This window comes from Carex rostrata, chromosome 11, assembly GCF_964058835.1.
Source record: "Carex rostrata chromosome 11, lpCarRost1.2, whole genome shotgun sequence".
In the NCBI taxonomy this organism is placed as follows: Eukaryota; Viridiplantae; Streptophyta; class Magnoliopsida; order Poales; family Cyperaceae; genus Carex; species Carex rostrata.
Genome location: NC_135928.1, coordinates 8718502 through 8746154, shown reverse-complemented (window position 1 = coordinate 8746154; position 27653 = coordinate 8718502). Strand labels below are relative to the sequence as shown.

Sequence of the window (27653 nt, the reverse complement as noted above, 5' to 3'; positions counted from 1 at the left end):
TATCATCATTTCTAATGCGGTCCCATCTTGTATGGCTACAGCTCCACCGCAACATATGCATCTATGCTACATTTATCTTCTGAACATGTTGTCTTTTAGTAGCCCAACATTCTGCAACATACAACATCACAGGTCTGATCACAGTCCTGTAGAACTTGCCTGCCGCTATTTGACCCACCATGCTTGTATCCTATGGCTAACATCTTCATCAATCTCACCATCACTCTGCAATTGCGACCCCAAATATCGAAAAGTGTCCTTCCTAGGCACTACTTGTCCAGCCAAAGTGACATCTCCATCATTTGACCTGACACCGTTGAACTCCTATCCTACTCTCATCGATTAACACTACATCGTTAGCAAAGAGCATACACCAAGGGATCTCCCCTTGTATGTCCCTTGTAACTTCGTCCATCACTAGGGCAAAAATGTAGGGGCTCAAAGCTAACTCTTGATGTAATCCTATCTTAAGAGGGAAGTAATTGGTTTCACTATCGCATGCTCTGACACTAGTTACAACGTCATCGTATATATCCTTGATGAGGGTAACGTATTTTGTTGGAACTTTCTTCTTTTCAAGAGCCCACTACATGACATTCATCGGTATTTTGTCATACGCTTTCTCCAAATCAATAAATACCATGTATAGATCCTTCTTTTGCTCCCTATATCTCTCCATAAGCTGTCTCGTCAAGAAAATCGCCTCTGTGGTCGACCTCCCAAGCATAAAACCAAATTGGTTCTTCGTAATGCTTGTCATTTTTCTTAAGCGATGCTCGATGACTCTCTTCCAAAGCTTCATTGTATGACTCATAAGCTTAATTCCTCTGTAATTTATACAACTTTGAATATCTCCCTTATTCTTGAAGATTGGTACTAATATGCTTCTCCTCCACTCGTCAGCATCTTGTTTGATCTGAAAATGCTATTGAACAACTTAGTTAGTCAAACTACTCCTACGTCTCCAAGGCATCTCCACACCTCGATAAGGAAATTATCAGGCCCCAACACCTTGCCTACTTTCATCCCTCTTGACACATCCTTCACCTCAGACTCTTGAATCAAAGAACCATAGAATATATAGCACAATTGAATTCCAAGACCCAACCTTTTTTTTTGTCTTTTTGTATTCAGGGGCGAAACTAGAAAACTTTGATGGAGGGGGTGAAAATTAAAATACATAATGCAATGAGTGGGATTTTAACCTAAGACCTCTCACATACAAGACAAAGTTATAACCACTAGATTATAAGACTACAAGTAAACATTTGATTACTATAAATAATATTTAGATTAAATCACGTCTTAACTGAAAAACGAAAAAGGCAAGAAAAAAAAAACACATTCACAACTATTTTGCTAAGAAAAAAGGAAATTCAATAAAAAAAAATCTGAAGTTCAAAAATAGTCACAAGAAAATCTTAAGAAAATTCACAACAACAAAAGTCTTTTCTTTCTAAAAGGCAATTTAATCACTGTGCACATTTCTGTCTCAGCATTCATTTGTTTTGAGAATAATGTTAAAAATCAAAGATGTTGATCTTCGCGTAACGCTTTTCACGGAGGTGTCATAATGACTCATTTTTTCTCAACAGTAAACATGTACTATGGATTCATGGTAGACGAGCTTATTAGGGACGATAAAAAAGGTCGTAGTTCGTAGTTCGATCGTGACTTGTATCTAAATTTTACTTGCACTTCGAAACCTGTTCAATTCTAGTCGTGTTTATTTCATTCAATACATCTTTAAATGGCATGACAGGACTAGACCCACAGAAAACAACTTTGGGTTAGACAAAACTATCTCAAAATTTGTTAATTTGGTTTTTTGCATGCTGGCAAACTATTGGGCTGGATCAACATAGCATTGGGTTCCGTAGACTCCATTTGATATTGTCCTTTTAATTATGTCCTTAATTATTGTGTACCTTTCTAATAATCTGTGAAACAGGTTGGCCCATTTAAAAATTCCTGTCGTATTTCCAAGAATTAAACAAAATTCAAAGCACTCTAGTCGATTTTCTCACTGGACACACTTTTCTAATGCACTAGTATGGTACCCATGCATTGCAATGGAAACATATTATAAAATGAAGAAGATCAAGAGTTTAATTTACAATTTGAATTTCAAACTTTGATACAAGTAAAGAGATTTGATATAAAAAAAAATATTATCAAAATTGAAGAAGTAAAATTATAAAAAAAATTCACTATAGGTTAAATTGAGTAATATATTAAATTTAGAGATATTATATATCAAATATTTGATATGATATCAAATGCTGATAAAATATTTTTAAAAGATATTAGCATTTGATATTCTTAAAAATAAATTGATCATCCATCATGATTCTTAAATAATGAAATAAGGAATGAGATATAGGTGGAGAGGAGAAATAAGATAATGAATAAATTGATTTTCTCTTCAATTTTGTTCTCAATTCAATATTAATTGTAATATATCGTGTGGCAGTATGTGTGACGAGTATGCTTCTAAATAAATTTAGACTTTTACACGTAAAAAAAGATGCATTTAATCAAAGAAGGCAGATTATTTGATTGGAGAGCTGATATTAAATTCAAAATTTCATTTTTCAATCATAGCCGTTGACGGATCATGACATCTACGTGTATAATATAAAAATGGAGATAATACATATCAAATCTTTATTATTACAACTTGTGGCACACAACCCTCTGCTCATCGTACCTAGTAAATGCTTTACTGTAAATCTTTAAAACAACCGCTGCACTAGCACAAGATGCATATACAACTTGGAAAAAATCCAAGATTTTATTCGATACAACATATTTTTAGTTATAGATAATTCATCACATACTGTTATGACGCTGCTCAGGTAGAACTGGCCAGCAGCTCTTGTGCTTGCTTCTCATACTTGAAATTGTTCTTGTTCTTGAAAGTATCATCAGCAGAATAAACAAATATACCGTGAAGTTTACCATTCTTCTTTAGGGTTTTGCATGCCTTGAAGAAACCTTTGCCTGGTTTTAACCCCCCATAGCTTTCGTCATTGTTGTTCTCAGTAAGGAAGCTTACCAGAACCTTTCCACCAGTATACTTTGAGCTCTGTTTGTCAAAGTAGCTTAGAAATTGTGAAACCGTAGTGCTCTGACTGTAGGAATAAAATTGGAAGTTGACATAGTCTATGATGTTTCCGTACTTGTTGTACAGATTTGAATAGTAGTTTTCAACGCCATCGAAAGGAGCAATGGATGCAAATGAGATCACCTTGTTGTTCTTTAGTTTTGTTAATAGTTTGCCGATGCACTCGACAAAAGTAGTATCATCAGATTTGAAATGTTCATAGTCTATGTCAATCCCATCTAGGTGATACTGTTTGATAATGTCGGTGAGAGATGAGACCGCATTGTCGACCCAAGTTTCTACCGAAGTGGGCGCAAAGTTAGCAGGTTGTCCACCAACACTATCTCCACCAAGGCTGAGCGCAAATTTTACATTCTTATGTGATTTCTTGATGGAAGCAACAGCGGAAGGGGTGAGCTTATCTTTATCCCAGAATACATTGAATTTGCCATTTGTAGGAGAAGGGTTATCTGCAGTATGGAATTAAGATTTTTAGTAGGTTGATGCAAAATTATAGAATAAAACATAATTTATCATTATTTTAACTATTAAGTAAATAAATATATTTTTATTAAAACATGAAAAGAGGAACTTACTCTTTATAATTAATCTAAGTAGATTTATAAAATTTTCTTCGGAAACAAATTTATAGAAATAAAATTAAGCATATACTTTTTAAAAAACTATGACTCTAAATGGCTCTGCCAGTGCATACCTGAGGTGGTGTAATCTATAGCGAAGGCGAGGATGAAATGGAAATCTACATTGGGATTTATTGGTACATCAGAGAAGGTGACTCCCTTAAAATCTGCACCAATGTACTCGGCAAAGAACTTGGAGTTTGCAGCACTAGAGAAGGATGGAGATAAAACAATGAGAAATAAGTGGAGAAGGAAAAGGGAAGACATTGTTTGATATTTATTGGAGGGGTGCATGCGGGGTATTTATAGATGCTGCATGTAGCTTTGGGGTATATTTGTCAACTATCTAAATTTTATTATATTTTGACGGTAAATCCCTTACATCTAGGGCTGCAAACGAATCGAACCGAATTGAACTTATTTCAGTTTGAGTTTGGTTTGAATTAATTTCGAATTGAATTTTTTACAAACTCAATTTTGAATCTTTTACAAACTTTTTTACGACAAGAAAGAGTGATCTTAGTCGCCGAAAGTGAGAGGTGAAAGTCGTCTAGGATTTTAGAACTGAGAGCGAGAGTTACGACTTATGAGTTATGGCTGGGCGGCCTTATGTTTTAATTTTTAAGTCATCAGCGGAAATCAACGGTTCACGTTACTTTGAATTTCGTATTAGAATAGTTCGCGAACTTATTTCGAACGAATCAGGTCCAGTTTAAATTTAGTTTGAATTAATTTTGAACTATTTTGAATCAAATTTTTTACAAACTTTTTCGAATCAAACTCGAATCAAATCACAAACTAGGAATTTCTTGTGCAGCCCTACTTAATTACATCGTTGAAATCTGACATATTTCAATAAGATATGGTATAACATTTTAGAGATATGTACTCGAAGAGGCCAGTTCTTTTTAAATAACAAGTATAATTGTATGTTTATTTTCCAAGAAATCGACAAAATGCCACATAAATATCCATTGCTACAGTTTCTTTGATGTTGATGGGCCAGGACTAGGAGAGTCTCCTTGAACCTCATTTAGCTTCCTTTGTCGTTTTATTATTTCAAACATTGATTTCTTACTTAGAAAGATATTCACCATTGATGCAGTAAATCATCTCTATCTCTAAATTAAGCCTCCTAATTAGACTCTATCTACGAATTAAGACAACTAAACATGAATAAAGCATTTAACTGAACGATGAAAACATACTGACTGATATTATAAATCATAACATTTGTTATTCATGTAAACTTCTTTATTATTCATGATTTCATAATTCCCTTGATTGCTTTGTTTAGAGGTTCGTCCGAGATCCATCAGTAGTACTATCAGAAGTTCGTCGGATCGAGTTTGAAGGTTGATTATTAAAAGTATTGTGTACTCAACGAAAATTGTTCATCTGGTCAAATGAAAAATGAATTCTAATATCATATTGAAAGGGCCAAAAGCAAATTTTACTTTTCATCTGGTGAGCGACAATAATAGTATCTCGATAATTTTTAACTTTTTCTGAATACTTTTGTAGGAGCTAACATATTGAAAGGATCAAAAGCAAAATTTGCACTTCAACTATTGATGCAATATCCTGGGTTAAACTTGGTCGATTTGGAATGGAATTTTAAATCAATACAATCACCAACATAATTCGTGGAAGTAAATATATAAAAAAAAATATTGTTTTACAACCTATATATGAGTGTCGTGTATAGATATGTACGTGAGGATGGAATTCATTCTATTAGCAGTGTATTACTAAATTAAATGAGAAGTACCATGAAATTGTTTTGGGTCTAATGCATTTCCAAGAAAAATAAAATGTTCACTGCAGTTACTGTAGTATAGGTGCTAGACTAAATGATTATTGTTTCTCCCCGAGCTTGGCCGAATGATGCTGCTAAGAGCATCTACATCCCTGAAATTTTTGGAGTTTCTAAATAACTGTTAACTAATTTTTAGAAATTTTGTCTCTGAAAGTTTTTAAACCCCCATATTCCTGAAACTAAAATTAGAGTTTCTTAATTGTCACATCAACAAATAAATTACAGGAAAAAAGAATTTCAGCGAATTATTTGGTCACGCCAGAGTTTATAAATAATTTCTTATTAAGAGACTTAGGAGCAAAGTTGCTAAATAAGAAATCCATCTGCATCCCTAAAACTGATTTAGAAACTACCACATCATATTAAAAACTTCAAGAGTTTCAGGAATGTAGATGGTCTAATCTTTCAATAAGAGAAATGTAATTATTAGGGGTCCAATTTATCAATCAATAAATTATACTATCCATGGAGGGGGATAACTCCGTCCAGTCCACCTCGACTCATCCCATTTGTGTGGATCGGATGACTCTATTCAACGGATTTGACCGCCGCTCACTTTGTGTGTTCGTCTCAACTCTTTGGGTTCGATTGAGGGTGTGTGAACTCGTTCTGCCCCGTAGTATCTACTATAGCTATATATGAATAAGGTACGTACGTGTTTTAATTTCTGATTGTTACGGATGACGATAATACAAAGAGTTATCTCCTTCCTTCTCTTTTTCTTCTTTTCCTTATCAAGATCTCTGAGTGGCGTCTGTTATGAACCGGTTGATTCAGTAATTTTTCGGAAGGCCCACCGACATACTAATTGGACGTGAATAGATCAATTTGTATTCTCTGACTTCACGTATCTAGTATTTTCTTAGATAGCAAATTAGATTATTTTACAAATAGCTTAATTTATAAATTTTTCATGTTTTTTTTAATTTAAACAAAGAAAACATGTGTAATAATTATGTTATAAATCGTTGGATCAATACAATCATATACGGACTTTCAATTAAAAAAAAATCATCGTAGTTTAAAAAACAATAAAATTTCCCAAATGATGTCCAATAAATTTTCCCAAATGACGTCCAAAATAAATGCCAAGATTACATCAACGTCTCAAAATTACGCAGCTGGATTCTTTCAAAATCAAATGCAACTCGATCTCTATTTTATTTTTATTCGATCTCTACTGCAGACTCAAATTTATTAGATAAATTACAAATGACTAATTAAAATTGTTTAAACTAATTTATTTATTTTAAGATGAGTGATGCATTTACATATAATATTTTTATTTCTTTCGAGTTATTTTGATATCAAGTTCAGTAGCAAAAAATGATTAAAAACTAATACACTAAAATTTACTTAAAAACTACAACAGATGACTGCTTGACTTGATAGTAAATAAATTTTACATGTAAACACACAACTAATGAGATATAATAATTTTAACGATTTGGATAAACATTGATTCAATAAATTTTAAAATTGATGATATATAAACTAAAATAACATTAATACCAAAAATTATGTGTACTTTTTGTACACGAAAATGTCAAAGTTAGGCAGCAGAAATTAGTCTTTTGCTTTTACCCGAACGGGTATGACCCGTTGTACCCGACCCGTACCCGTTACCCGAGGTACCCGTACCCGTGCCCGGGTATAGGCGGGTACACGGGTACAGGTTTGAGACGGACCGGACTCATTGATTCGGTAAAAAACCCGCACAACCCGTACCCGTTTCACCCGTACCCGAAACCCGTCTACCCGCACCCGTTTTACCCGTACCCGCACCCGTTTACCCGACCAACTTTACCCTTTTACCCGTTTACCCTTTACCCGTTTACCCGTGACCTTTACCCGTTTACCCGTGACCCTTTACCCGTTTACCCGTTTCATTTGAAATTTGAATTTTTTTGCCACCGGTTCAGACAAACCGGGCCCGGACCGGTCAAATCAAATCCGGCCGGACCCACCCGGGTCAAATCCCGGTTTTTTTTTTTTTTTTTTTTTTTAATTTCGAATTTAATTCCCCCCTCCAATTTTTTCTTTAAATACACCCCCTCTAACTCTCTTTCTCTCCACATTCTATCTCAAACTCTCATTCTCTCAATTTTCGGCCATTTTTATTAATATCCCTGAAAAAAAAGAAAATTTTAAAAATAACCCTGTTCCTCATTTTTTTTTAAATATGCCCTGACCGCCTGGACCAGGGGCGGCCCAAAACACCAAGTGAGGCGCCCCAGGGCCCGGCGGCCCATACCCCAAGTGAGGCGCCACCCCCTGGGGCGCCCCATTAGTAATTTGGTTTTTTTTTTTTTTTTTTTGAGAAATCTTGGTATTTTGATTTGAATAATTTTGTTGAAAAAAGTGTTGGGTTTATGTATATGTGTATGTCAAAAAATAAAATATTATGTATATGTGTATGTGTATGCCAAAAAATATAATATTTGATATATTTACGAAGTGATGTCGTAAATTTTTATAACTTTAATTTTTATTTTTATTTCTTTGGTGAACTATATGTATAATATACACACATACACATACACACATGCACATACACATACACATACACATATACACATACATATATACACATACACATACAAAAAAACTCACACATACACATACACATACACATACACATACACATACACATACACATACACATACACATACACATACATATACATATACATACACACATACACATACACATACACATACACATACACATATACCAAATAAATCAATTCGCATAAGCAAAATAGCAAGTTTATCTGCCACCACGTCTGAATAAACCTAACAAACGACTAGTTCTTCTGGTACCAGTGGCAGGTGCGGTATTACTTGTAGAGGCTTGGCTACTAGATGATTGGCTTACAGGAGGAGGGGGTTGTGTTCTACCGGTTGCTTCAGCGACAACTCTGGCATTTTCTCTTTCGTTGTGTTCGTTTATTGCATCTAAATGTAACAATGCAATTCAGTTAGTAATATAATTAAAGCATAAATAAATTTTGTACAATTCTACGTACCTGCCCTGCGCCTGTCGGAAACAGAACGGCGAGCCCGATTTCCCGACGGTCGCCTACCACCCATCTCGTCCATGGTCATTACAATACGCTTGTGTCTCCTCCTTCCCTTTCTTATCCATCCTTCTGAAGGTAATATTCTATCTCCGACATATGTAGGCCACTCATGCTGATCAGGATAAGAATGGAAAGATCCACCCCAAGTGGAAGCAAGGTAATCGGTACGGTACATGTCAGCAACATAGTGATCCTCACAGTAGTTCCTCACTCGGCATACCGCCATCACGTGACTGCAGGGTATGTGACTTAGCTGGGGTCCTTGGCATGTACAGGTTACCGCCCTGGCATCTCCGAATTTAACCACGTACTTGCAAGCCCTCTTGACAAACGCCATAGTGCCGTCTGGTTTACGGGTGGTAGGAACGTACTCATTTGGATTTTGCACTTCGAATTCTGTTCCATCGTTACCCATCGGGATCACGGTCATGGTTGTACCTTTGTCTCTGTGTCGTCTTAGTTTCTCCTCCACCCTTGTTGAAAATGACTGGTTCATCCTTATTAATTCTGCGGCCTTAGCACGCCGTTCCTGAAACCAGGCATTTAACTTGTAGAATGTGTCCTCTACAACTGCAGCCACAGGCAACATCCGGCTCTGCTTGAATACTGCATTCAGCGACTCGGATCCGTTGGTGGTCATAATTCCCCAACGCCAACCTCCATCCCGGGATTGATATATTTTCTCGTATGCTGGATCTTCGTTGACATCTCGGGGATTATTTTTCCCCACCTTCATTAAGTAGAGATTTGCCTTTGGCATGTACTACATAGAAAATAAGGAAATAGAATAATGTAAGTAAACAATTGTAGTAAAAAAAAATTGTTTTCTTAAAGTACAATAATATATGTAAACAATTGAAATGCATGTACCCTTGCAAAACTGCTAGTCATCTCTACCACCCTTCTCGGCTTTTTCTTTCTGCAATTCCATCTAAATGTATCAGTAACCCACGTGTCGCCTCCGGTTGCCTTGGAAAGGTTCTCCGCAACGTGTTGCATACACAACCTGTGCACACACTGGCCAGTACGTGTTGACCAACCGTAATCTTCACGATCAAAAACATATTTTATTCCTTTGTGCTGGTCTGATATCACACAGAAAAACTTCCCTTCCCCAATCACCCGTCTTCTTAAAAACTGCATAAAGAATCCCCAGTTCTCGCCTGGTTGTCATAAGGGGATTGCTGGTGGTACTCCTGGTGGTCAATCCGTGTAGCCAACTCTATTTCATACCTGTTGGGGTTTACAGATGTCTTTTCGTATATTAGCTGCTTCAGTTCCTCAAATGTGGTATTTTCATTAATCTCGAAGCCAAATGCGACTTCTTTCGTGTAATGCACGCCATCTTCATCCCTTTCTAGCTTGCCGCCGACATACAGTGCAACTAACATCTCTTCTTTAACAAACTACATTTTAAAAAAAAAATTTACAAGTATTACATGACATAATAATGGGTACATTAATAAATGACTAATTGAAAAATAAATAAACAAAATTAAAAAAAATTACAATTTTTCTACAGTAGGTGTACAGCAATTGCTACAGTAATTGTACAGTACGCTGCAGTAAATACCAACAATAATGTACAGTACGATACAGTACAGGTCAACAGTAAATGTACAGTACGCTACAGTAAATGTCAACAGTAATGTACAGTACGCTACAGTAAGTGCAACAGTAAATTTGGAACAGTAATTACTAATTATTATAATTATAATTACTAATTATTATAATTATAATTACTAATTATTATAATTAAAAAAACATACCTATTTTCCCCAGTTATCGCCTCCAGAGAAGGTCTGAGATCGGGAAGTGACAGAGGCAGAAAATGCGTTTAAATCACAGGACTAGTGGGGCGCCCCAGGGGGTGGCGCCTCACTTAAGGTATGGGCCGCCGGGCCCTGGGGCGCCTCACTAGCTGTTTTGGGCCGCCCCAGGCCCAGGCGGTCAGGGCATGTATGAAAAAAAATTAGAGAGAGGGGCATTTTTAAAATTTTCTATTTTTTTAAGAATATTAATAAAAATGGCCGCTCAATTTTCATTATTCTCAATTTCTCTATTTATTTAAAAAAAAAATTATATAGTTGTAATTTAATTCATTCTACAAATACGCAAACGGAATTACGAAGGTATCGAAATTACAAAGTTCGGCACCTCCCGCAAGATTTTTCCGCGAGATTTAAAGGTTAGATTTATTTTATGTTAGATTAATTTATTTTTGTAGAGTAAATTTAGTTTAAGTTAGATTTATTGAAAGTTAAGTAATTAGATTTGTTAGATTTGTTAAATTTGTTAAGTAATTAGATTTGTTAGATTTATTTTATATTAGATTTGTTAAATTTGTTAAGTAATTAGATTTGTTAAATTTGTTAAATAATTACATTTCTTAGATTTATTTTATGTTAGGATTGATAGATTTATTGAATATGTTAGATTTATTTAGTTTATGTTAGATTTGTTAGATGTGAAGTAATATTTGTTTTGAATATGTTAGTTTTTTTTTTAAATTCGGATTTATTTTTAATAGGTTAGAAAAGATGTTAGATTTTTTTTTAAAATTTGTGAACTAATTAGATTTGTTTTTTTAATATGTTAGATTTTTTTTTTGAAATTCGGATTTATTTTTAATAGGTTAGAAAAGATGTTAGATTTTTTTTTTAAATTTGTGAAGTAATTAGATTTGTTTTTTGAATATGTTAGATTTTTTTTTTGAAATACGGATTTATTTTTAATAGGTTAGAAAAGATGTTAGATTTTTTTAAAAATTTGTGAAGTAATTAGATTTGTTTTTTGAATATGTTAGATTTTTTTTTTGAAATTCGGATTTATTTTTAATAGGTTAGAAAAGATGTTAGATTTTTTTTTAAAATTTGTGAAGTAATTAGATTTGTTTTTTGAATATGTTAGATTTTTGTTTTGAAATTCGGATTTATTTTTAATAGGTTAGAAAAGATATTAGATTTTTTTTTTAAATTTGTGAAGTAATTAGATTTGTTTTTTGAAAATGTTAGATTTTTGTTTTGAAATTCGGATTTATTTTTAATAGGTTAGAATAGATGTTAGATTTTTTTTTAAATTTGTGAAGTAATTAGATTTTTTTTTTAATATGTTAGATTTTTTTTTTGAAATTCGGATTTATTTTTAATAGGTTAGAATAGATGTTAGATTTTTTTTTTAAATTTGTGAGGTAATTAGATTTGTTTTTTGAATATGTTAGATTTTTTTTTTGAAATTCGGATTTATTTTTAATAGGTTAGAAAAGATGTTAGATTTTTTTTTAAAATTTGTGAAGTAATTAGATTTGTTTTTTGAATATGTTATATTTTTTTTTTGAAATTCGGATTTCTTTTTAATAGGTTAGAAAAGATGTTAGATTTTTTTTTAAAATTTGTGAAGTAATTAGATTTGTTTTTTGAATATGTTAGATTTTTGTTTTGAAATTCGGATTTATTTTTAATAGGTTAGAAAAGATATTAGATTTTTTTTTAAAATTTGTGAAGTAATTAGATTTGTTTTTTGAATATGTTATATTTTTTTTTTGAAATTCGGATTTCTTTTTAATAGGTTAGAAAAGATGTTAGATTTTTTTTTAAAATCTGTTTTTAATTTCTCTTTTTAATTTCTCTTTTTTAATTTCTGTTTTTAATTTCTGTTTTTTAATTTCTGTTTTTAAATTTCTGTTTTTATTTTCTGTTTTTTAATTTCTGTTTTTAATTTCTGTTTTTTAATTTATGTTTTTAATTTATGTTTTTTAATTTCTGTTTTTTAATTTCTGTTTTTTAATTTCTGTTTTTTAATTTCTGTTTTTTAATTTCTGTTTTTAATTTCTGTTTTTAAATTTCTGTTTTTAATTTCTGTTTTTTAATTTCTGTTTTTAAATTTCTGTTTTTAATTTCTGTTTTTAATTTCTGTTTTTTAATTTCTGTTTTTTAATTTCTGTTTTTTAATTTCTGTTTTTTAATTTCTGTTTTTAATTTCTGTTTTTTAATTTATGTTTTTTAAATTTCTGTTTTTTAATTTATGTTTTTAATTTATGTTTTTTAATTTATGTTTTTTAATTTCTGTTTTTAATTTATGTTTTTTAATTTATGTTTTTTAATAGGTTAAAAAATGACATCTCCTCATCACGAATCGGTGGAAGAAACATTTGAAGCGAGAATGTCGGCTTCTATTTTTGGCCCCGATATGCCACCACCTAATTATCCACCTAATTATCTTGATAGTTCCTCCCAAATGCCACCACCTAATTATCCACCTAACTATCCACACAATTATCAAAGAAGGGACCAAATCCTAGATTTAAATTATCAACAACCCCCACAAATGCATGCACCGTATTATACTTCAAACGATCCAAACGCCTACATTCCACAAGAAACATTTCAACCGACACCACCGTATGCATATGGAGGCACTTCTTCTGTAGCATCGAGTCAATTTACTCCCAGTATAGAAGGTACTCCTTCGAGAAATGCCCCTGAAATTCAGGAAGAAGCTGTCCCTCCTTCGACAAGTGCCCCCCCCCGCAACAACCAGTGGTAAAGAAGGCTAGAAGAGCTCCGGAATACAATCAGCCGTGGAAGAGATTTTATGAGATTAAAAAAGATGCTGATGGCTTTATGGAAACCCTTGAATGTAAGGTATCCAATTGCAAGAAACCTTTTTTTGTGTATAAGCAAAGTAGTGGTATGAGTAGCTTTAAAAGACATGCCGAAATGCATGAAAAAAAGGGTGAGGAACCAAGCGAAAATGTACCAACGAGACAAATCCAAACCCTTATTAATGCGGATGGTACCAGAACCAACCCAAAATTTGATGAAAAAAAAATGCTTAGTGAATTGGCCCGGTACGTAACCCACAAAGAACAACCAATCAGTATGGGTGGTTGCACAGCCTTTGCCCGGTTGGTCATTCGGGGGTGTGCTCAACCAATGTACAAGAGGATGCATCATAGAAAGTTGGTTGGTGAAATAAAAAAACAGTTTACAACCATAAAAGATGACCTCAAAGGTACATTTGCATATCAATCTAATAAGGTCTCAATTACCTCCGATATATGGACTGCTGGTAAACATGGCCTTGGGTACTCTTGTGTTACTGGGCATTGGATCGATGATCAGTGGGTATTACAAAAGAGGATATTAAGTTTTCGAGTGTTAGATTCCCCGCACACCGCAAATGTAATTTTCAAATCTATTATTGAGGTTTTACAAGAGTATAACCTTAAGAGGGATATGGCTAACAAGGTTTTTTCTATATCTTTCGATAATGCTAGCAACAACATTGCTTCCATTGAAATTTTTAAACGGTCACTAAACCCGATTATGAATGGTGAAATGTTTCACCAAAAGTGTGCTTGTCATATACTTAACCTCATCGTGAAGGCGGGACTTAAAACTGAAGCTATAAAATTATTGATAGTTAAATTTAAGGATGCCCTCAACCACATTGTTTCAAACCATGAAAGAAGACAAGAGTTTGCAAAGTTGTGCGTAACCTATCGACTAAGCAAGTTGAAAGTACCTTGGGATATAGATACCCGTTGAAACTCAACCTATAGGATGTTGAACCGATGCCTTCCTTGCAAAGCTGTCATAGGAGAGTTTTTGAGGGGATCCACCCCTGAGGGAATGCAATTGGAACCCACCGGCGGGGAATGGGACCAACTAGAAAGGCTTTCAACATTCCTAGGAACCTTTTTTGAAGCAACCGTCAAACTATCCTGCTCGTATTCATCGACGGCATTTGAGCTGTTGCGGCAAATCTACCAAATTTCCAAGGTGTATCGTAATTTGGAACAAGCAGAAATACACGATAAATCTCTCACACCGATCGCAGAGGCCATGAAACTAAAATTTCTAAAATATTGGGAAGATGTACCCCTCCTGGCCATTATCGCAAGCTGCCTCAACCCGGCATACAAGAAATATTACACGATCAAAATGGTTGAAGCGTACAAAGATAATCTACATTTAGACGCAACTGGGGTCGAGGCATACGTGGATGCGAAGTTCGCTGAGATGTTTAACATATACAACTCAAGAATTAGTACCAACCAGAACCCCTCTTCGGCCCGGGCTGGTCCTAGGTATGAATAAATATACATTATGCTTTTAATCTTTATTATTTATAATATCTGCATTATTTGTCCACTAATTTTTTTTTATTTTTTAATAGTTCCACTTTCAGGAGCACTAGCAGTAGTGGATTGTTAGCAGATTTTCAGTCAGATAGCGAACCGCACGCATCCACAAACGAGTTAGTGAGCTATTTAAATATGCGCAACGAAAATGAAAACGTTGACATCATGACGTGGTGGAAGAGGAATCAAAGGTCTTATCCAACACTAGCGATGATGGCCCGCGACGTCTTTGCCGTACCCGTGTCAACCGTCCCTTCAGAAAGTTGTTTTAGTTCGGCGAACAGGATCCTCTCCGACAAACGCAGTAAATTGGGTCCACATGTTTTTGAAAGACTTGTGTGCTTGAAAGATTGGATTAATGCTGACGAGCGCAACCAACATCAAGCTCAAGAATCATCTTCTGCAGCTGATACTGAAGAAAGCGTTACCGAGCCGCAGCCTCAACCTAATTCAGATTCAGACGGTGCGGAAGAAAGCGAACAATGGTATATGAATCAAAACTACTAGATAGGTAGTGTCGGTATAATTTTCTAACCTCTTTTAATATTTATGGTTATTTTTAAAATTATAATTTCTAAACATTTTAATTAGTTTTTAAATTATTCATTTTAAAGAACAATTACTAATAAAAAAAAAGTTAGAACTCCGCCTATGTTATTTTACATAGCCGGTCCCAAGCCCGGAATAAAGGAGGAGGGTAACTTTTATTTTTAAATTATTCATAATTATTTTTAATGTAATAAATTAATTTAAGATATTTTTATTTATATTTTATTGTTTTAATTAGAATGAGAATTTGAAAATAAAATAAAATGACTTGCTTAAAGAAATAAATAAATAGATTTGTACTTAGCCGTATAAATATACAAATTTTCGCACGAATAATTTTTATATATAAGGTACATATTTTATTCATTTATAAATTATAAAGTTGCGACTTGATAATTTCATGTTTATATATACTCTATTTGATATCGAACTATTCATATTATAAAAATCGAATTATAAACATGTAATAATATTCGTACGACACTGTAAAATAAAACATAAAACAAAAAAAAATCAGAAAAAAAACAGAAAAAAACAGAAAAAAAAACAAAAAACAGAAAATAAAACAGAAAAAAAAAACATTAAACAAAACAGAAAAAAAAAAAAAACGGAAAAACAAAACAGAAAAAAAAATTAAACAAAAACAGAAAAAAAAAAAACGGAAAAACAAAACAGAAAAAAAAACAAAAAAAAACAGAAGAAAAAAACAGAAAAAAAAAACCGAAAGAAAAACAGAAAGAAAAACAGAAAGGAAAAAAAAAAAAAAAAAAAAAAAAAAAAAAAAAAAACGTACCCTACCCGCCCTACCCGACTACCCGTACCCGTTACCCGGGACGGGTACGGGTTTGAAACGGGTAGGGTACACTTTTTTAAAACCCTACCCGACCTACCCGTACCCGCCTACCCGACTACCCACCCTACCTGTACCCGCCCTACCCGACTACCCGCCCTACCCGTACCCGAGGTACCCGTACCCTACCCGAATTCAATCCACTAGCAGAAATGGTCCCAGTGACCACGTGATGGGTGGCTCCCACACACGGATCTAACGGATTTGTGTCTTATCACCGATATTTTTATTTTTACTCATTTTTTAAATTATTTTATTAAAAGTAACAGAATTTAGTCAAATTTTTAAAAATACCTAAATCAAGTGCGGTTTGAAAATTTCAAACCGCAAAAAATATTTGAGGTTTCAATTTTTTTTTTGTTTTTTTGCACTATAAATACGGGATAAACTCTAACTTAACAATTCTATCGGAACTGTCTCCTCTAACTTAACAATTCTATAGAAACCGTCTACATTATTCACCACACTATAATACACCTGTCCATCATACTGATTTCTAAATGCTCTCAGTTTGACAAGTTAACAATTCCATCGAAACCGTCTCGTCTAACTTAACAATTTCATCATATTAATTTCTACATGCTCTCAGTTTGTGAAGTTTTTGTACTTCCAGGGGCATATTTGTCAATTCTGAGGGACTTCTTTGCATATTTCATATAATCATAGGGGTTTATATGCAAAAGGACATCATTTAATCATTTTTGGGCTTCAAGATTGATATTGTCTCACATAGACATTTTATTAGTTTTGTCAACGTTTGGAACTTGAGATCTCTCAAACTAGAAGGTTTTAGGAGAAATTTCACAATAATATTCTATGATGTCAAAACTATATGTCAGTCAATTTTCATGATTTTTGGGGCATGATTTCATGGTTTAAAGGCTATGCAAAGGTAGGGTAAACTTTAGAGCTGCTGCTGTGTGCACTCTTTTACCAGTTTGGTCAATTTTTGAGACCTGATATCTCTTGATCTGTTTAGAGATTTTGTATGAAACTTTGTAGTCTTGTTCTATGATGTCAAGACTGTGTCAGTCAATTTTCATGATTTTTGGAACATGATTTCATGGTTTAGAGGTGTGCAAAGACAGAGACAAATTTAAAACTGCTGTTGTGTGCACACCTTTACCAGTTTTGTCAATTTTTGAGACCTGATATCTCTTGATCTGTTTGGAGATTTTGTATGAAACTTTGCAGTTTTGTTTTATAATGTCAAGATTGTATGTCAGTCAATTTTCATGATTTTTGGAGATATTTTGCTATGTTAACCAGAGGTGCAAAATTGGGCTCAGAATGAAACTGTGTATTTGAATATACCAATTATAGTTGGTCTCAAGAGATATTGGGTCTCAAAAATTATAGCTTAATGGATCAAGATACCAAATCATGAGATATCAGGTCTCAAAAATTGACCAAACAGATCAAGAGATATCAGGTGCTACTTACAGATCAAGAGAATGAAACTGTGTATTTGAGCCCAACTTTGCAAAAGGGAATTGTTAAGTTAGAGGAGACGGTTTCGATGAAATTGTTTAGTTAGAGTTTCTTCCGTATTTATAGTGCAAAAAAAAAAAACTGAAATCGCAGAAAATATATGTGGTTTGAGTATTTTTAAAAATTTGACTAAATTCTGATTATTTTTAATAAAATATTTTAGAAAATGGATAAAAATAAAAATGTCGGCTAGTTGAGATATTGTTCGTTTCCCTAAATAAATATTTTATTAATTTATTTCATTTTCAGAAAGAGTTGTTGAGACCGTTCGATTCCATAAATTATTATTTTATTTATTTATTTCACTTTCACAGAAATTTGTGATGCTCATTCTACGGGAAATAAATCTGCTGCGATTCTTTGAGATCGCAGGGACCCTGCAATTCCAAATCTCACCATTTATTTTGTGAAATCTACGAATTTTAAAAGCAATTATTTTCTTTGCACAAATCTCAAAATAAATAAAAGGGCGGATGTGAAATTGCAGGTCCCTGCGATCCCAAAAAATCACAGCAGATTTATTTCCCATTCTACGTATCTCACACCTGGAAAAGCTACGTTTCGTGGTCCCCATGTACTGGGAAAGACTGTGGTCTAACCGCAAGTCAGCCCAAGTCAAATTTGAAATTTTGTTGTTGACCTATTTAGAATGAGTAGATTAAAATGCCACGTTGTTTTCGTATTTATATTATATCTTACATTTTTTTTTAATTCGAATAATTGATTCAAAAAGTTCAACATGATACCCATTTTAAATTGTGTTTTAAGATCAAATTTTATATTTTTTTGAAAAAAAATTAATACCTTTTAAGAAAATTTTGAACAATTCAAAAACAGTAATTTTATATTTATTCAAAAAAATATTAAGAAGTACAAAAAATAAAGTTTTTGACCGCCAATCAACTTTAATATGAAAATCACATATGTTGAATGATTCACTATTTAAACTTTGAAAACATAAATTTAATTGTGAAGCAATATAATTGGCGCAAAATAAAAATAGAATAATTTACGACTTCGCAGCCTCTGCAAATATTTTCAAGAAAAAAATAGGATAATTTGACCCCTCTTACACTTAGAATATAGAAGTTCTTTTTTTTTTTATTTGTGTGAAGGTAAATTAAAAGATAATTATATCTTCCTCCGTAGTTCTGTCCCAAAAACGTCGCCGACCTTATTTAATCCTATCTAACTGTCTTGATAACGACTTTTATTTTTTGACCCACCTTCGTCATTTGGTATGCCACATATAGAAAGAATAAAATATAATTAATTTAAGGAGTGCCTAGCTATATATCCTGGAATTGAATCGTCTGTCCCTCTGGGAGCAGGAATTTCCTGCCCCCAGAATCACTGCAGAGTGAGCCTCCATTTAACCCTAAACCCAAAACCATTTTAATCCTAAACCCTTTAACAGTAATCGAGCCCACCCCGCAGTGACTCTGGGAGCAGGAGATCTGATTCCATATATCCTCCTATAACAATTTTCTATTATGTCCCTCAAATATGAACTACCAGAAGAACCACTAACTACTTTGGAGGGACCTTCTAATATTTGAAATATTTTACAAGTGACGCTCACAAATACTGATACCTATGCGCGCAAGTATTAATATATAATATATCAAGTATTCTACCTAACATATCAAATATTTCGAAAAAAAAAATGGACATATAAGCTTTCTTTTATCTCTTCCATGTTTTACACATTATTAGAGGTGGGTTGTTTTTCTCCGTTCAATCTCGCTAATATTTTTGATGATCTGTAAAGAATTTAGCGAATCTAAAATCACGAACGTCTTCTATGTAATTTTTTCTTTCAAATGAGATCCATGATGACACACCTTCGGATTATTGATCATGCAAGTATTCATATCTCGTCATGCAAGTATTCACCTTGTTGAGCAAGTATTCAATCCTCGTTATGCAAGTGTGAATATTTTATGTATTAAGTATTTGTATCTAACAAAATCTATCATTTTTTTTCCATATGGCACTGGATAATATCTGAAAGTATTAATTTCAAGCATCGCAAGTATTCATAACTCGTCATGTATGTGTGAATAGTTCATGTATTAAGTGCTTGTATCCAACAAATTCTATTAAAAAAAATTCGATATGGCACTGGATTATGTCTGAAAGTATTAATATCAAATATTGCAAGTATTCATACCTCGTCATTCAAGTGTGAATATTTCATATATCAAGTGATTGTATCTAACAAATTATATTATTTTTTACCATATGGCACTAGAAGATGTCTGAAAGTATTAATATAAAATATTGCAATTATTTATACCTCGTCATGCAAATGTGAATAGTTCATGTATAAAGTTTTTGTATTCAACAGATTCTATTTTTTTTTTCCATATAGTATTGGATGACGTTTGAAAGTATTAATATCAAGTTATGCAAGTATTCATACCTCGTCATACAGGTGTGTATGGTTCATGTGTGAAGTGTTTGAATCTAACATATTTTATGATTTTTTTCCTTATTAAATTGGTTGACGTTTGAAAGTATTAATATCAAATATTGCAAGTATATATACTTCGTCATGTAAATGTGAGTAGTTCATGTGTCAAATATTTGTATCTAACATATTATATCAAAAAAAAAAATTCCATATGACACTAGATGACATCTGAAAATATTAATATTAAATATTACAAGTATTTATACCTCGTTATGTAAGTGTGAATAGTTTATGTGTCAATTATTTGTATCTAACATATTATATCAATTTTTTTCATATAACACTGAATGACGTCTAAAAGTATTAATATCAAATTTTGTAATTATTCATATCTCGTTATGCAAGTGTAGATAGTTCATGTGTCAAGTATTTATATCAACGTATACATCATCATACAACATTATATAGTATTGGTTCCAAGTGTTTGAACATACACTCTATAAATTATTGAACTGATCAGATTTACAAACTTGAACATTAAGCTCTTGCAAACTATTAGTGCACTTTAAAAATTATTGAACTAACTAGCATTCTCATACCAGGTATGAGTTTGGCATATGTACTATGAATAGTTCGGGATATATGGATGGTACCAGTTCGGTATCAGCTTTCTGGTATTTGAACAGTCGGTACCAGAATAAATTGGGTACAAATACACTACTTTACTGAGAGGGCCTTGGTGGAAAAAAAAAAAGTAATTTCAACAACAACAAGAGATCGTAAAAAGAAAAAAATTGTCTCAGAGAGAAGAATAGATGTAATCCACATAGCATAGGTTTCAGATATATGCTTGTACATCATTGATCAAATATATACAAACAATATAAGAAAGCAAGAAAAAATAGAATAAAATCGAACAATATCAATTTAAATAGTTTCTTTAAGAATGAGATTGAACTTAGAATATGATATATAATATGGTCGTCAAGGCAAATAGCCATTACGACAAACGAGATCTAAAATAATCATCATTTTTCCTTATTAGATAGAATCGCACAAGGTAATCAAGAGAATCAAAATATAAATCAGTTCTACATATCAGAAATTCTACATAAAAATAGAAATTCAAGAAAAAAATAAATCACAATATCATATTACAAGATCTCAAAGTATTCAAGAGGTCATCCATCAATCGAAATATCACTTCAGATGCACATGTTATAATATGGTTAAAGCCTCAACTTCGCCTTCACTTAGTAACACTAAAAGCTATAGTGCTATAATCGCTATTTAGAATCTTGTTTATTGTTGATGATGTATTAATTTAGAGTTTAGAAGAAATATTTTTGACAATATAATCGAGGTATCTAAACTTAGTTGATTAGCAGGCTCTTCGAATTCTCGAATTTGCATCACAAAATCCAACCTTTGCTTGTCCCCAATTGTAAGAAACATTTTAGTCAAGCCCGCTATCGTTAATCTATGACACCTGTCATACGTATACATAACCTCTCATAAAGAAAAATGTTCCTAAATTAATTAATATCTTCTTAATCTTTGTTTAAACGGTACGTTGATCCAGATCCATTTCTAGCTAAGATTCATGCAACATTTTCACGAAAATTATCAGCAATGAAAAAATTAGCAAGGCTACAGAACCCAAATACAGCGGTAAAAAACATTTATTGAGCATCTTTAATGGTGATTGCTTATGGATTGCTTATTCTGATGTGTCAATTATTTTTGTAATTGCTAGGTTGTATGACTATTGCTTATTTAGCAATTGTTGGGAAAAATTGCTTAATAAGAAATCATTTTTTAAATATGAGTTGGCCAAATATTTAATTCTTATTGGCCAAATGTTTAATTCTCAATTGTTTGGTTGATTGTACTTAGGGGTGGCAACGAACCGAACCAAACTAAACTTATCTTAGGTTTGAGTTTGGTTTGAATTAATTTCGAACCGAACCTGGTTTGATTCGTTTCGAACCGAACCCATTTCTAATCGAATTAATTGCGAACTACACATTTTTCGAATCGAAGCCGAATCGAAGCCGAATCGAATCATGAACTAAATTATTTTTTAGCAGCCCTAGTTATACCGGTAGTTTATACATTAATTTTTTCTCGTCGGACAAAATTCACATGGCTTCCTTTTACTGGTATGAACTATGAAATAAGTGTTTTTAAGTTGAAAAATTGTTCATAAAAAAATACATCAGAGACGGCTTTCCTGGTATGAACTATGAGAGACGACCGAAGAGAGAGGAGAGACAGTCATCTAGGCCAGAGAGAGGAGTGACAGCCTGAGAGACAGCTAGTCACCGAGAGCGTCGGCTGGATTTTAGAGCTAGAGGGAGAGTGAGTTAGGAGGGGTGGAGAGAGAACTAGGTTATTGAGATTTGAGAGCGAGGGAACGTCGGCTAAGTTAAATTATGACTCTCTATTTTGGATTTTAATGTCATCAAGTAAATGGATGGCCGGTGATTTTATGAGATTCGAACCACAAAAAAATCACGAACCTATTTCGATCGAACCAAGTTAGGTTTGAGTTTGGTTTGAATTAATTCCGAACCGAACTTGATTTGGTTCGTTTCAATTCGAACCCATTTCGAATCGAATTAAACTCGAATCAAACCCGAATCAAACCCGAATCGAATCACGAACCTCGAATTTTTTTGCCAGCCCTAATTGTACTAATGTAAAAGTGGGTTGCTTAATTTTTAAAATTTTCATAATTATTAATTTAGCAATTAATTTCAATTGAACAAATAAGCTGCGGCGGGGTCACTCGTTTATGAAATTTCAAAACGTTTATTAGGTTAAGAACAAATAAGCTGCGGCGGGGTCACTCGTTTATTCACAGCAGCAGCTCTTACTGCCTTTACTTTCTAGTACTGGGTCGACTGCTTCCAATCCTCAACCTCCCTCTACACGGCCTGCTTCACATCACCCACTGCCTCCCTTCTATACTCGGCCTGCATCTCCTATTCGGGCCTCTCCTTCACAGCCCGCCAGCATAAGGCCTGTCTCCACTCGGGCCTCTCCAACTGTTCCAATTTCTGCGCCCTCTATTTCCTCCACTCGGCCTGCTGCTGGTTCACTCACCCAAACCGAGCTGCTGCAACCTGCCAGTCTAGCTCTTCCTGCACCCGACAGCCCAACCATTCCAGCTACTTCAAACCGAGCTGCTTCAATTGAGTGCACTCCCTCTCTGACTGAGCCCAAGCCTCTTCAAACCATGTCTTCTAGCCATCACATGGTTACTAGACAACGTAATAATACTCGGCGATCCAAGAAATTCCTCGATCATGTCACGTTTCTTACAACTAAGCATCTGTTACCCTCCGTTTCAACAATTGATGAACCGACTTCGTTTACCGTGGCAAATAAAGATCCCGAATGGCGCGAGGCAATGAATAAAGAACTTAATGCCCTCGCTCAAAACAAAACTTGGGTTCTTGTACCGTCTTCTCCGGATCAACATGTAATTGGGTGCAAGTGGATTTACAAAGTTAAAAAGAAAGCTGATGGCTCAATTGAGGGCTTCAAAGCACGACTTGTGGCGAAAGGCTATAATCAAGAGGTGGGCATTGATTTTCATGAGACGTTTATCCCCGTTATCGAGCCAACTACAATCCGTGTGGTTTCTCGCATAATTGACCAATTCAACAGTTAGATGTCAACAATGCTTTCCTTGATGGTGACCTTCAAGAGCAAGTGTTTATGTCTCAACCACCGGGGTTTGTTGATCCTTCCGCGCCTACTCATGTATGCCTTCTTAAAAAGGCCTTGTATGGTCTCAAACAAGCGCCTCGTACTTGGTTTCACAAGCTAGCCTCCACTCTTACTAATCTTGGATTTAAAGCGTCTCAATCAAATTCCTCTCTTTTTATTAAATCTGGTGCTAACTCGGTTACTATTGTTTTAGTTAATGTAGATGACATCATAGTCACCGACTCAAATCAAGCACTCATCACCTCTCTCATCTCTTCTCTTGGGTCCCAATTCTCTCTCAAAGACCTTGGCTCGCTTCACTATTTTTTGGAGATTCAAGTCACACTCTCTTCCAAAGGTGTCGTACTTTCACAACCGCAATATATTCTGGACAAGCCTGCTAATGGGCTAACCGTTTGTCCAACCAATAACCGGTTCAATAAATTGTATAACAGAACTGGGCCCTGTTCAAATTGAATGGTAGAAGATAATGTCCGAGCCCTGTTCAAACCAAACTAAATTTTAGAAGCCCGGGTCCTGTTCGTTTTATGTTCGGACAGTGTCCGTTTCATCCAAATGTCCAGCCCGTCCGTTTCATTCCGGGCCCTGTCCAATAAAAACCATTTAATCCTTTTACGGGCTTTTGGATAAATAGGTGTAAATCAACTCCTAAATCTTGTCCGTTTCATTCCAGGCCGCTACTGGTATAGTAATATAAAATTGTAAGATAAATAATTGAGTTACCGATTAGAATTCTTCGTTTAACCAAAAATTAATTGAATAAAAATTTTGAGTAACCTTTAAATCAAGAATCTTATAAAAGCTACAAAAATTTATAAAAGCTAATTGATTCAAATTAATTCAAGCAATTGATTAACAATTTAACACTAATTAATGTAAAATATGCTAACAAAATCCAAAATAAAAGTACTCAACGGTCTTTGATCACAAAAAATTAAAATTCACAAACAAAAATATTGTTGTGCTGTCTCTACCAATATAGGAAATTATAAAAGATAATTAAGCAATTGATTAACTTTTCCATGACCATGTCTTTACTAATGTGCATCCTCCCTGCACAACACATTCGAAAAATACATTAGATTAAGCTACTCATACAAACCTAATTAATGCAGTTAAAGAGAGCATTATCTACTGTTACTGATATCCATGATATATATTTTTATCTCAAAAGAAAAAAGATGATGAAGTATATGAATGGCAGCTACATTCATATTTGACTTTCGTTCTTTCTCATTTCCCAACTCTGACCATGATTGAGAGAGATAGAGATGAAAAAAGGACCCAATCTGAATAGAAGTTAAGTTCAGAAACTTATTTACCAGATTACTAGAAGCTGGCACAACACTCTGCGTATTAGGAAAAAGGAAATAAAATTGTTATCAAAATTCAAAATTTTATCACTCTATTAATGGAACGCCAGAGCTCTACAACCCCATTTATGTACATGTCTGGTACCAATAAGTTTGTACCAATATGTTTGTACCAATCCTTACCAGTTACCACTAGTAAATTTTAACACCAATTCAGCTATTAAACACAACCAAAAGTAGGACTATTGTAAAATTCTATCTGACTGATACAATACGGATACCAGGTTACCAGTACCCAAATTTATAAACTTATAAAGAAATGAAGTAACATGGAAGTATGTACCTTAGAATTAGTAGCATCCTTAAAAATTCTAATACATGGAGATCAGAAACAATAACAGATGTATAAAATCAAGCTGCACACAAAATTATAGAAAATATCAAGTTCATATAATTTATACTTTAATATAATAAAAAAAGAGCCAACAATATTTACCTCTAAAATCAAGGACGCCGCATGAATGGACGAAAATCATCCAGGTTGAAGCTACCATCAAAGGTGGCAAACCAATCATTTGTGCAAACGAGAGCTTCAAGTGTATCCGAATTCATCGAACTCCGCATGTTATCCGTCAATCGACCCGCTGCACTAAAAGCGGACTCTGATGCAACGGTGATACCGGAACGGCCAAAAAGTCTCTTGTCATTCTTGCTAAAGTCGGCCACTTCTCCGAGTTTCTTTTCCAATATTGCAAAACATCGAAATCTTCTTCATCGGACACCACCAAGACGGGTTCTTCAAGATAATTATCCAACTCGATTTTGTTTCGTTGCACGGCACGGTTTTTATCATTAAATCGAGAGAATCTCTCATCTAATTTCCTTTTGACAAGTATTATATAATGCCCATGCTAGGTGCCACTAAATTAGTAAAGAGTGCAGCTACCAAATTAGTAGCTATAAAGTATCAAGTATGCTAGGTAGAGAATGTATAGGAAGCTACTGTCTATATATAGATGTACTGTGACAACATTTGAAGTTTAATCAAAGAATCATTTTTACAAAATCTATCCCTCTCTATTCTCTGCATTTATGAAGGTGCCATTGACCTGTTATTAGCCTTTTCTCTATTTGTTTCATTTTCTCCTTTTTCTAACATCATGTTGCAGTATTTCTCTCCTTTCTTTGTTTTAATTAAACAGATATCTTCTTTCCTTTTGAAGTGTGTTGTAATATGTCATTTCTGCAACATTCTCTCCTTTTTAATTGGTATATATGTTGTTCAGTACCTGTCCTCGTACTGGTATGTTTGGAATTTTGTCTGCATGTGTTACCCCTGAACCTTGAGTTTGATTGCTTGTGGCCATCTTTTAAGGATGCTTAATTGAGTTTTTCTCTTTTTGTTGGATCTTGTTTTGTTCGTGGAAATGACATTTCTCCAAACATCATTCTTTAATTGAATTTGTCTGTAGTTTGATACCTGAAACCATGTTTGCTATGTTTGGAATTGTATCTTTATGTAGTACGCTAAACCGTGATTTGGTTGCTTGTGGATTACTCTTTAAATTTTCACAATGCTTGATGCAAAATATGAGACAATGCATTGCTGTTCAATATTTTAAAAGTTTTAATCAAGTATATTGAAATTTAATTTAATTTTTTTTTATGTTTTTATATAGTAGTTCAGACTCTCTCATAAAATACTAAATGTGTGCTTGTAACTTAGTTGTTAGAATTATTTTTTGTGATTGTCGAGACTTGAATTCAAATTCCGGCTGTCACATATTGAATTTTACGTTCGTTCCAGACCCTCCATGCATCTAAATTTTCTAATTCCGCGCTGTACTTACTGACCAAGCGGAACACAAATCTCAAGGTAATATGTGATGGAAACAGGCTCAAAAGAACACTGTATTTTTTATTTCAAAACCTGAGTGTACTATGAGAATCAATGGAGCTGTAAGGCTTGCAGTTCGGCTGAGTTGAAAGTGTATAGGTGCAGTGTGTGTGAACTCAGGTTTGTTCAATCTCTCTTTTAATGAAGTGAAGAAATAATTTGGGTATATATGCATGGTCCAGTCCTGGCATGCATATGATGCATGGCTTGGTGCGAGTATGTGGATCAGTTTCTTTCTTTTTCTATTTATTTGAACTTGTGAGATGTTGGCCAGTTAGAACGAGATGTCCTCAGAGGCGGATCCAAAATTTCAGTCAGAGGTAGGCACAAAATGCACACATTTTTTGAATTTCAATGTTTGACATTTTTACATAAAAAATAACAGTATACGAATCTGACATGAAAAAATTATACAATTATTTATTTTTAGTTTTAAAAACATAATGTATTTAAAATTTATTTGTAAAATCAAGAGTTTGAAACAAGTTTTATATTTGTACTTGAAAAAATAGATAAAAAAATAATTTGTCATAAATTATGTTAAGACAAATTATTACACTAAAAAATCAATTTATTCTTTAATAGTTTATTCTTTAATGTTATGT

The 27653-nt window shown here is 33.7% G+C and overlaps 2 protein-coding genes and 1 non-coding gene across 3 annotated transcripts; all 3 read right to left on the bottom strand.

The window, feature by feature from the left end:
- Window positions 1-2828: 2828 nt before the first annotated feature.
- On the bottom strand, window positions 2829-4023 carry LOC144562420 (chitinase 2-like). The gene is made up of 2 exons (XM_078311639.1): window positions 3822-4023; window positions 2829-3576 (listed from the first exon to the last, which is right to left on the bottom strand). The coding sequence occupies exons 1-2, from the start codon at window positions 4012-4014 to the stop codon at window positions 2855-2857; spliced, it is 915 nt and encodes a 304-aa protein (XP_078167765.1). The 5' UTR covers window positions 4015-4023; the 3' UTR covers window positions 2829-2854.
- A 4313-nt stretch (window positions 4024-8336) lies between these two features.
- Window positions 8337-9792, bottom strand: LOC144561869 (uncharacterized). Its single transcript, XM_078310967.1, has 3 exons — window positions 9520-9792; window positions 8596-9412; window positions 8337-8524 (listed from the first exon to the last, which is right to left on the bottom strand). Exons 1-3 carry the CDS (start codon window positions 9790-9792, stop codon window positions 8337-8339), a joined length of 1278 nt encoding a protein of 425 aa, XP_078167093.1.
- Window positions 9793-21054: 11262 nt separating this feature from the next.
- On the bottom strand, window positions 21055-21137 carry LOC144562498 (small nucleolar RNA Z43). Its single transcript, XR_013514115.1, has one exon. It is a non-coding gene; the product is annotated as a small nucleolar RNA Z43 (small nucleolar RNA).
- Window positions 21138-27653: the final 6516 nt, after the last annotated feature.

Bases quoted from the DNA above. Each gene is read 5' to 3' on its own strand.
- LOC144562420 (XM_078311639.1), bottom strand. From the start codon at position 4,014: ATGTCTTCCCTTTTCCTTCTCCACTTATTTCTCATTGTTTTATCTCCA. The intron at 3,577-3,821 runs GTATGCACTGGC...TCCATACTGCAG, and splicing joins TATAGATTACACCACCTCAG to ATAACCCTTCTCCTACAAAT.
- LOC144561869 (XM_078310967.1), bottom strand. From the start codon at position 9,792: ATGCAGTTTTTAAGAAGACGGGTGATTGGGGAAGGGAAGTTTTTCTGT. The intron at 9,413-9,519 runs GTACATGCATTT...TTTTCTATGTAG, and splicing joins TGACTAGCAGTTTTGCAAGG to TACATGCCAAAGGCAAATCT. The intron at 8,525-8,595 runs GTACGTAGAATT...TGTTACATTTAG, and splicing joins TTCCGACAGGCGCAGGGCAG to ATGCAATAAACGAACACAAC.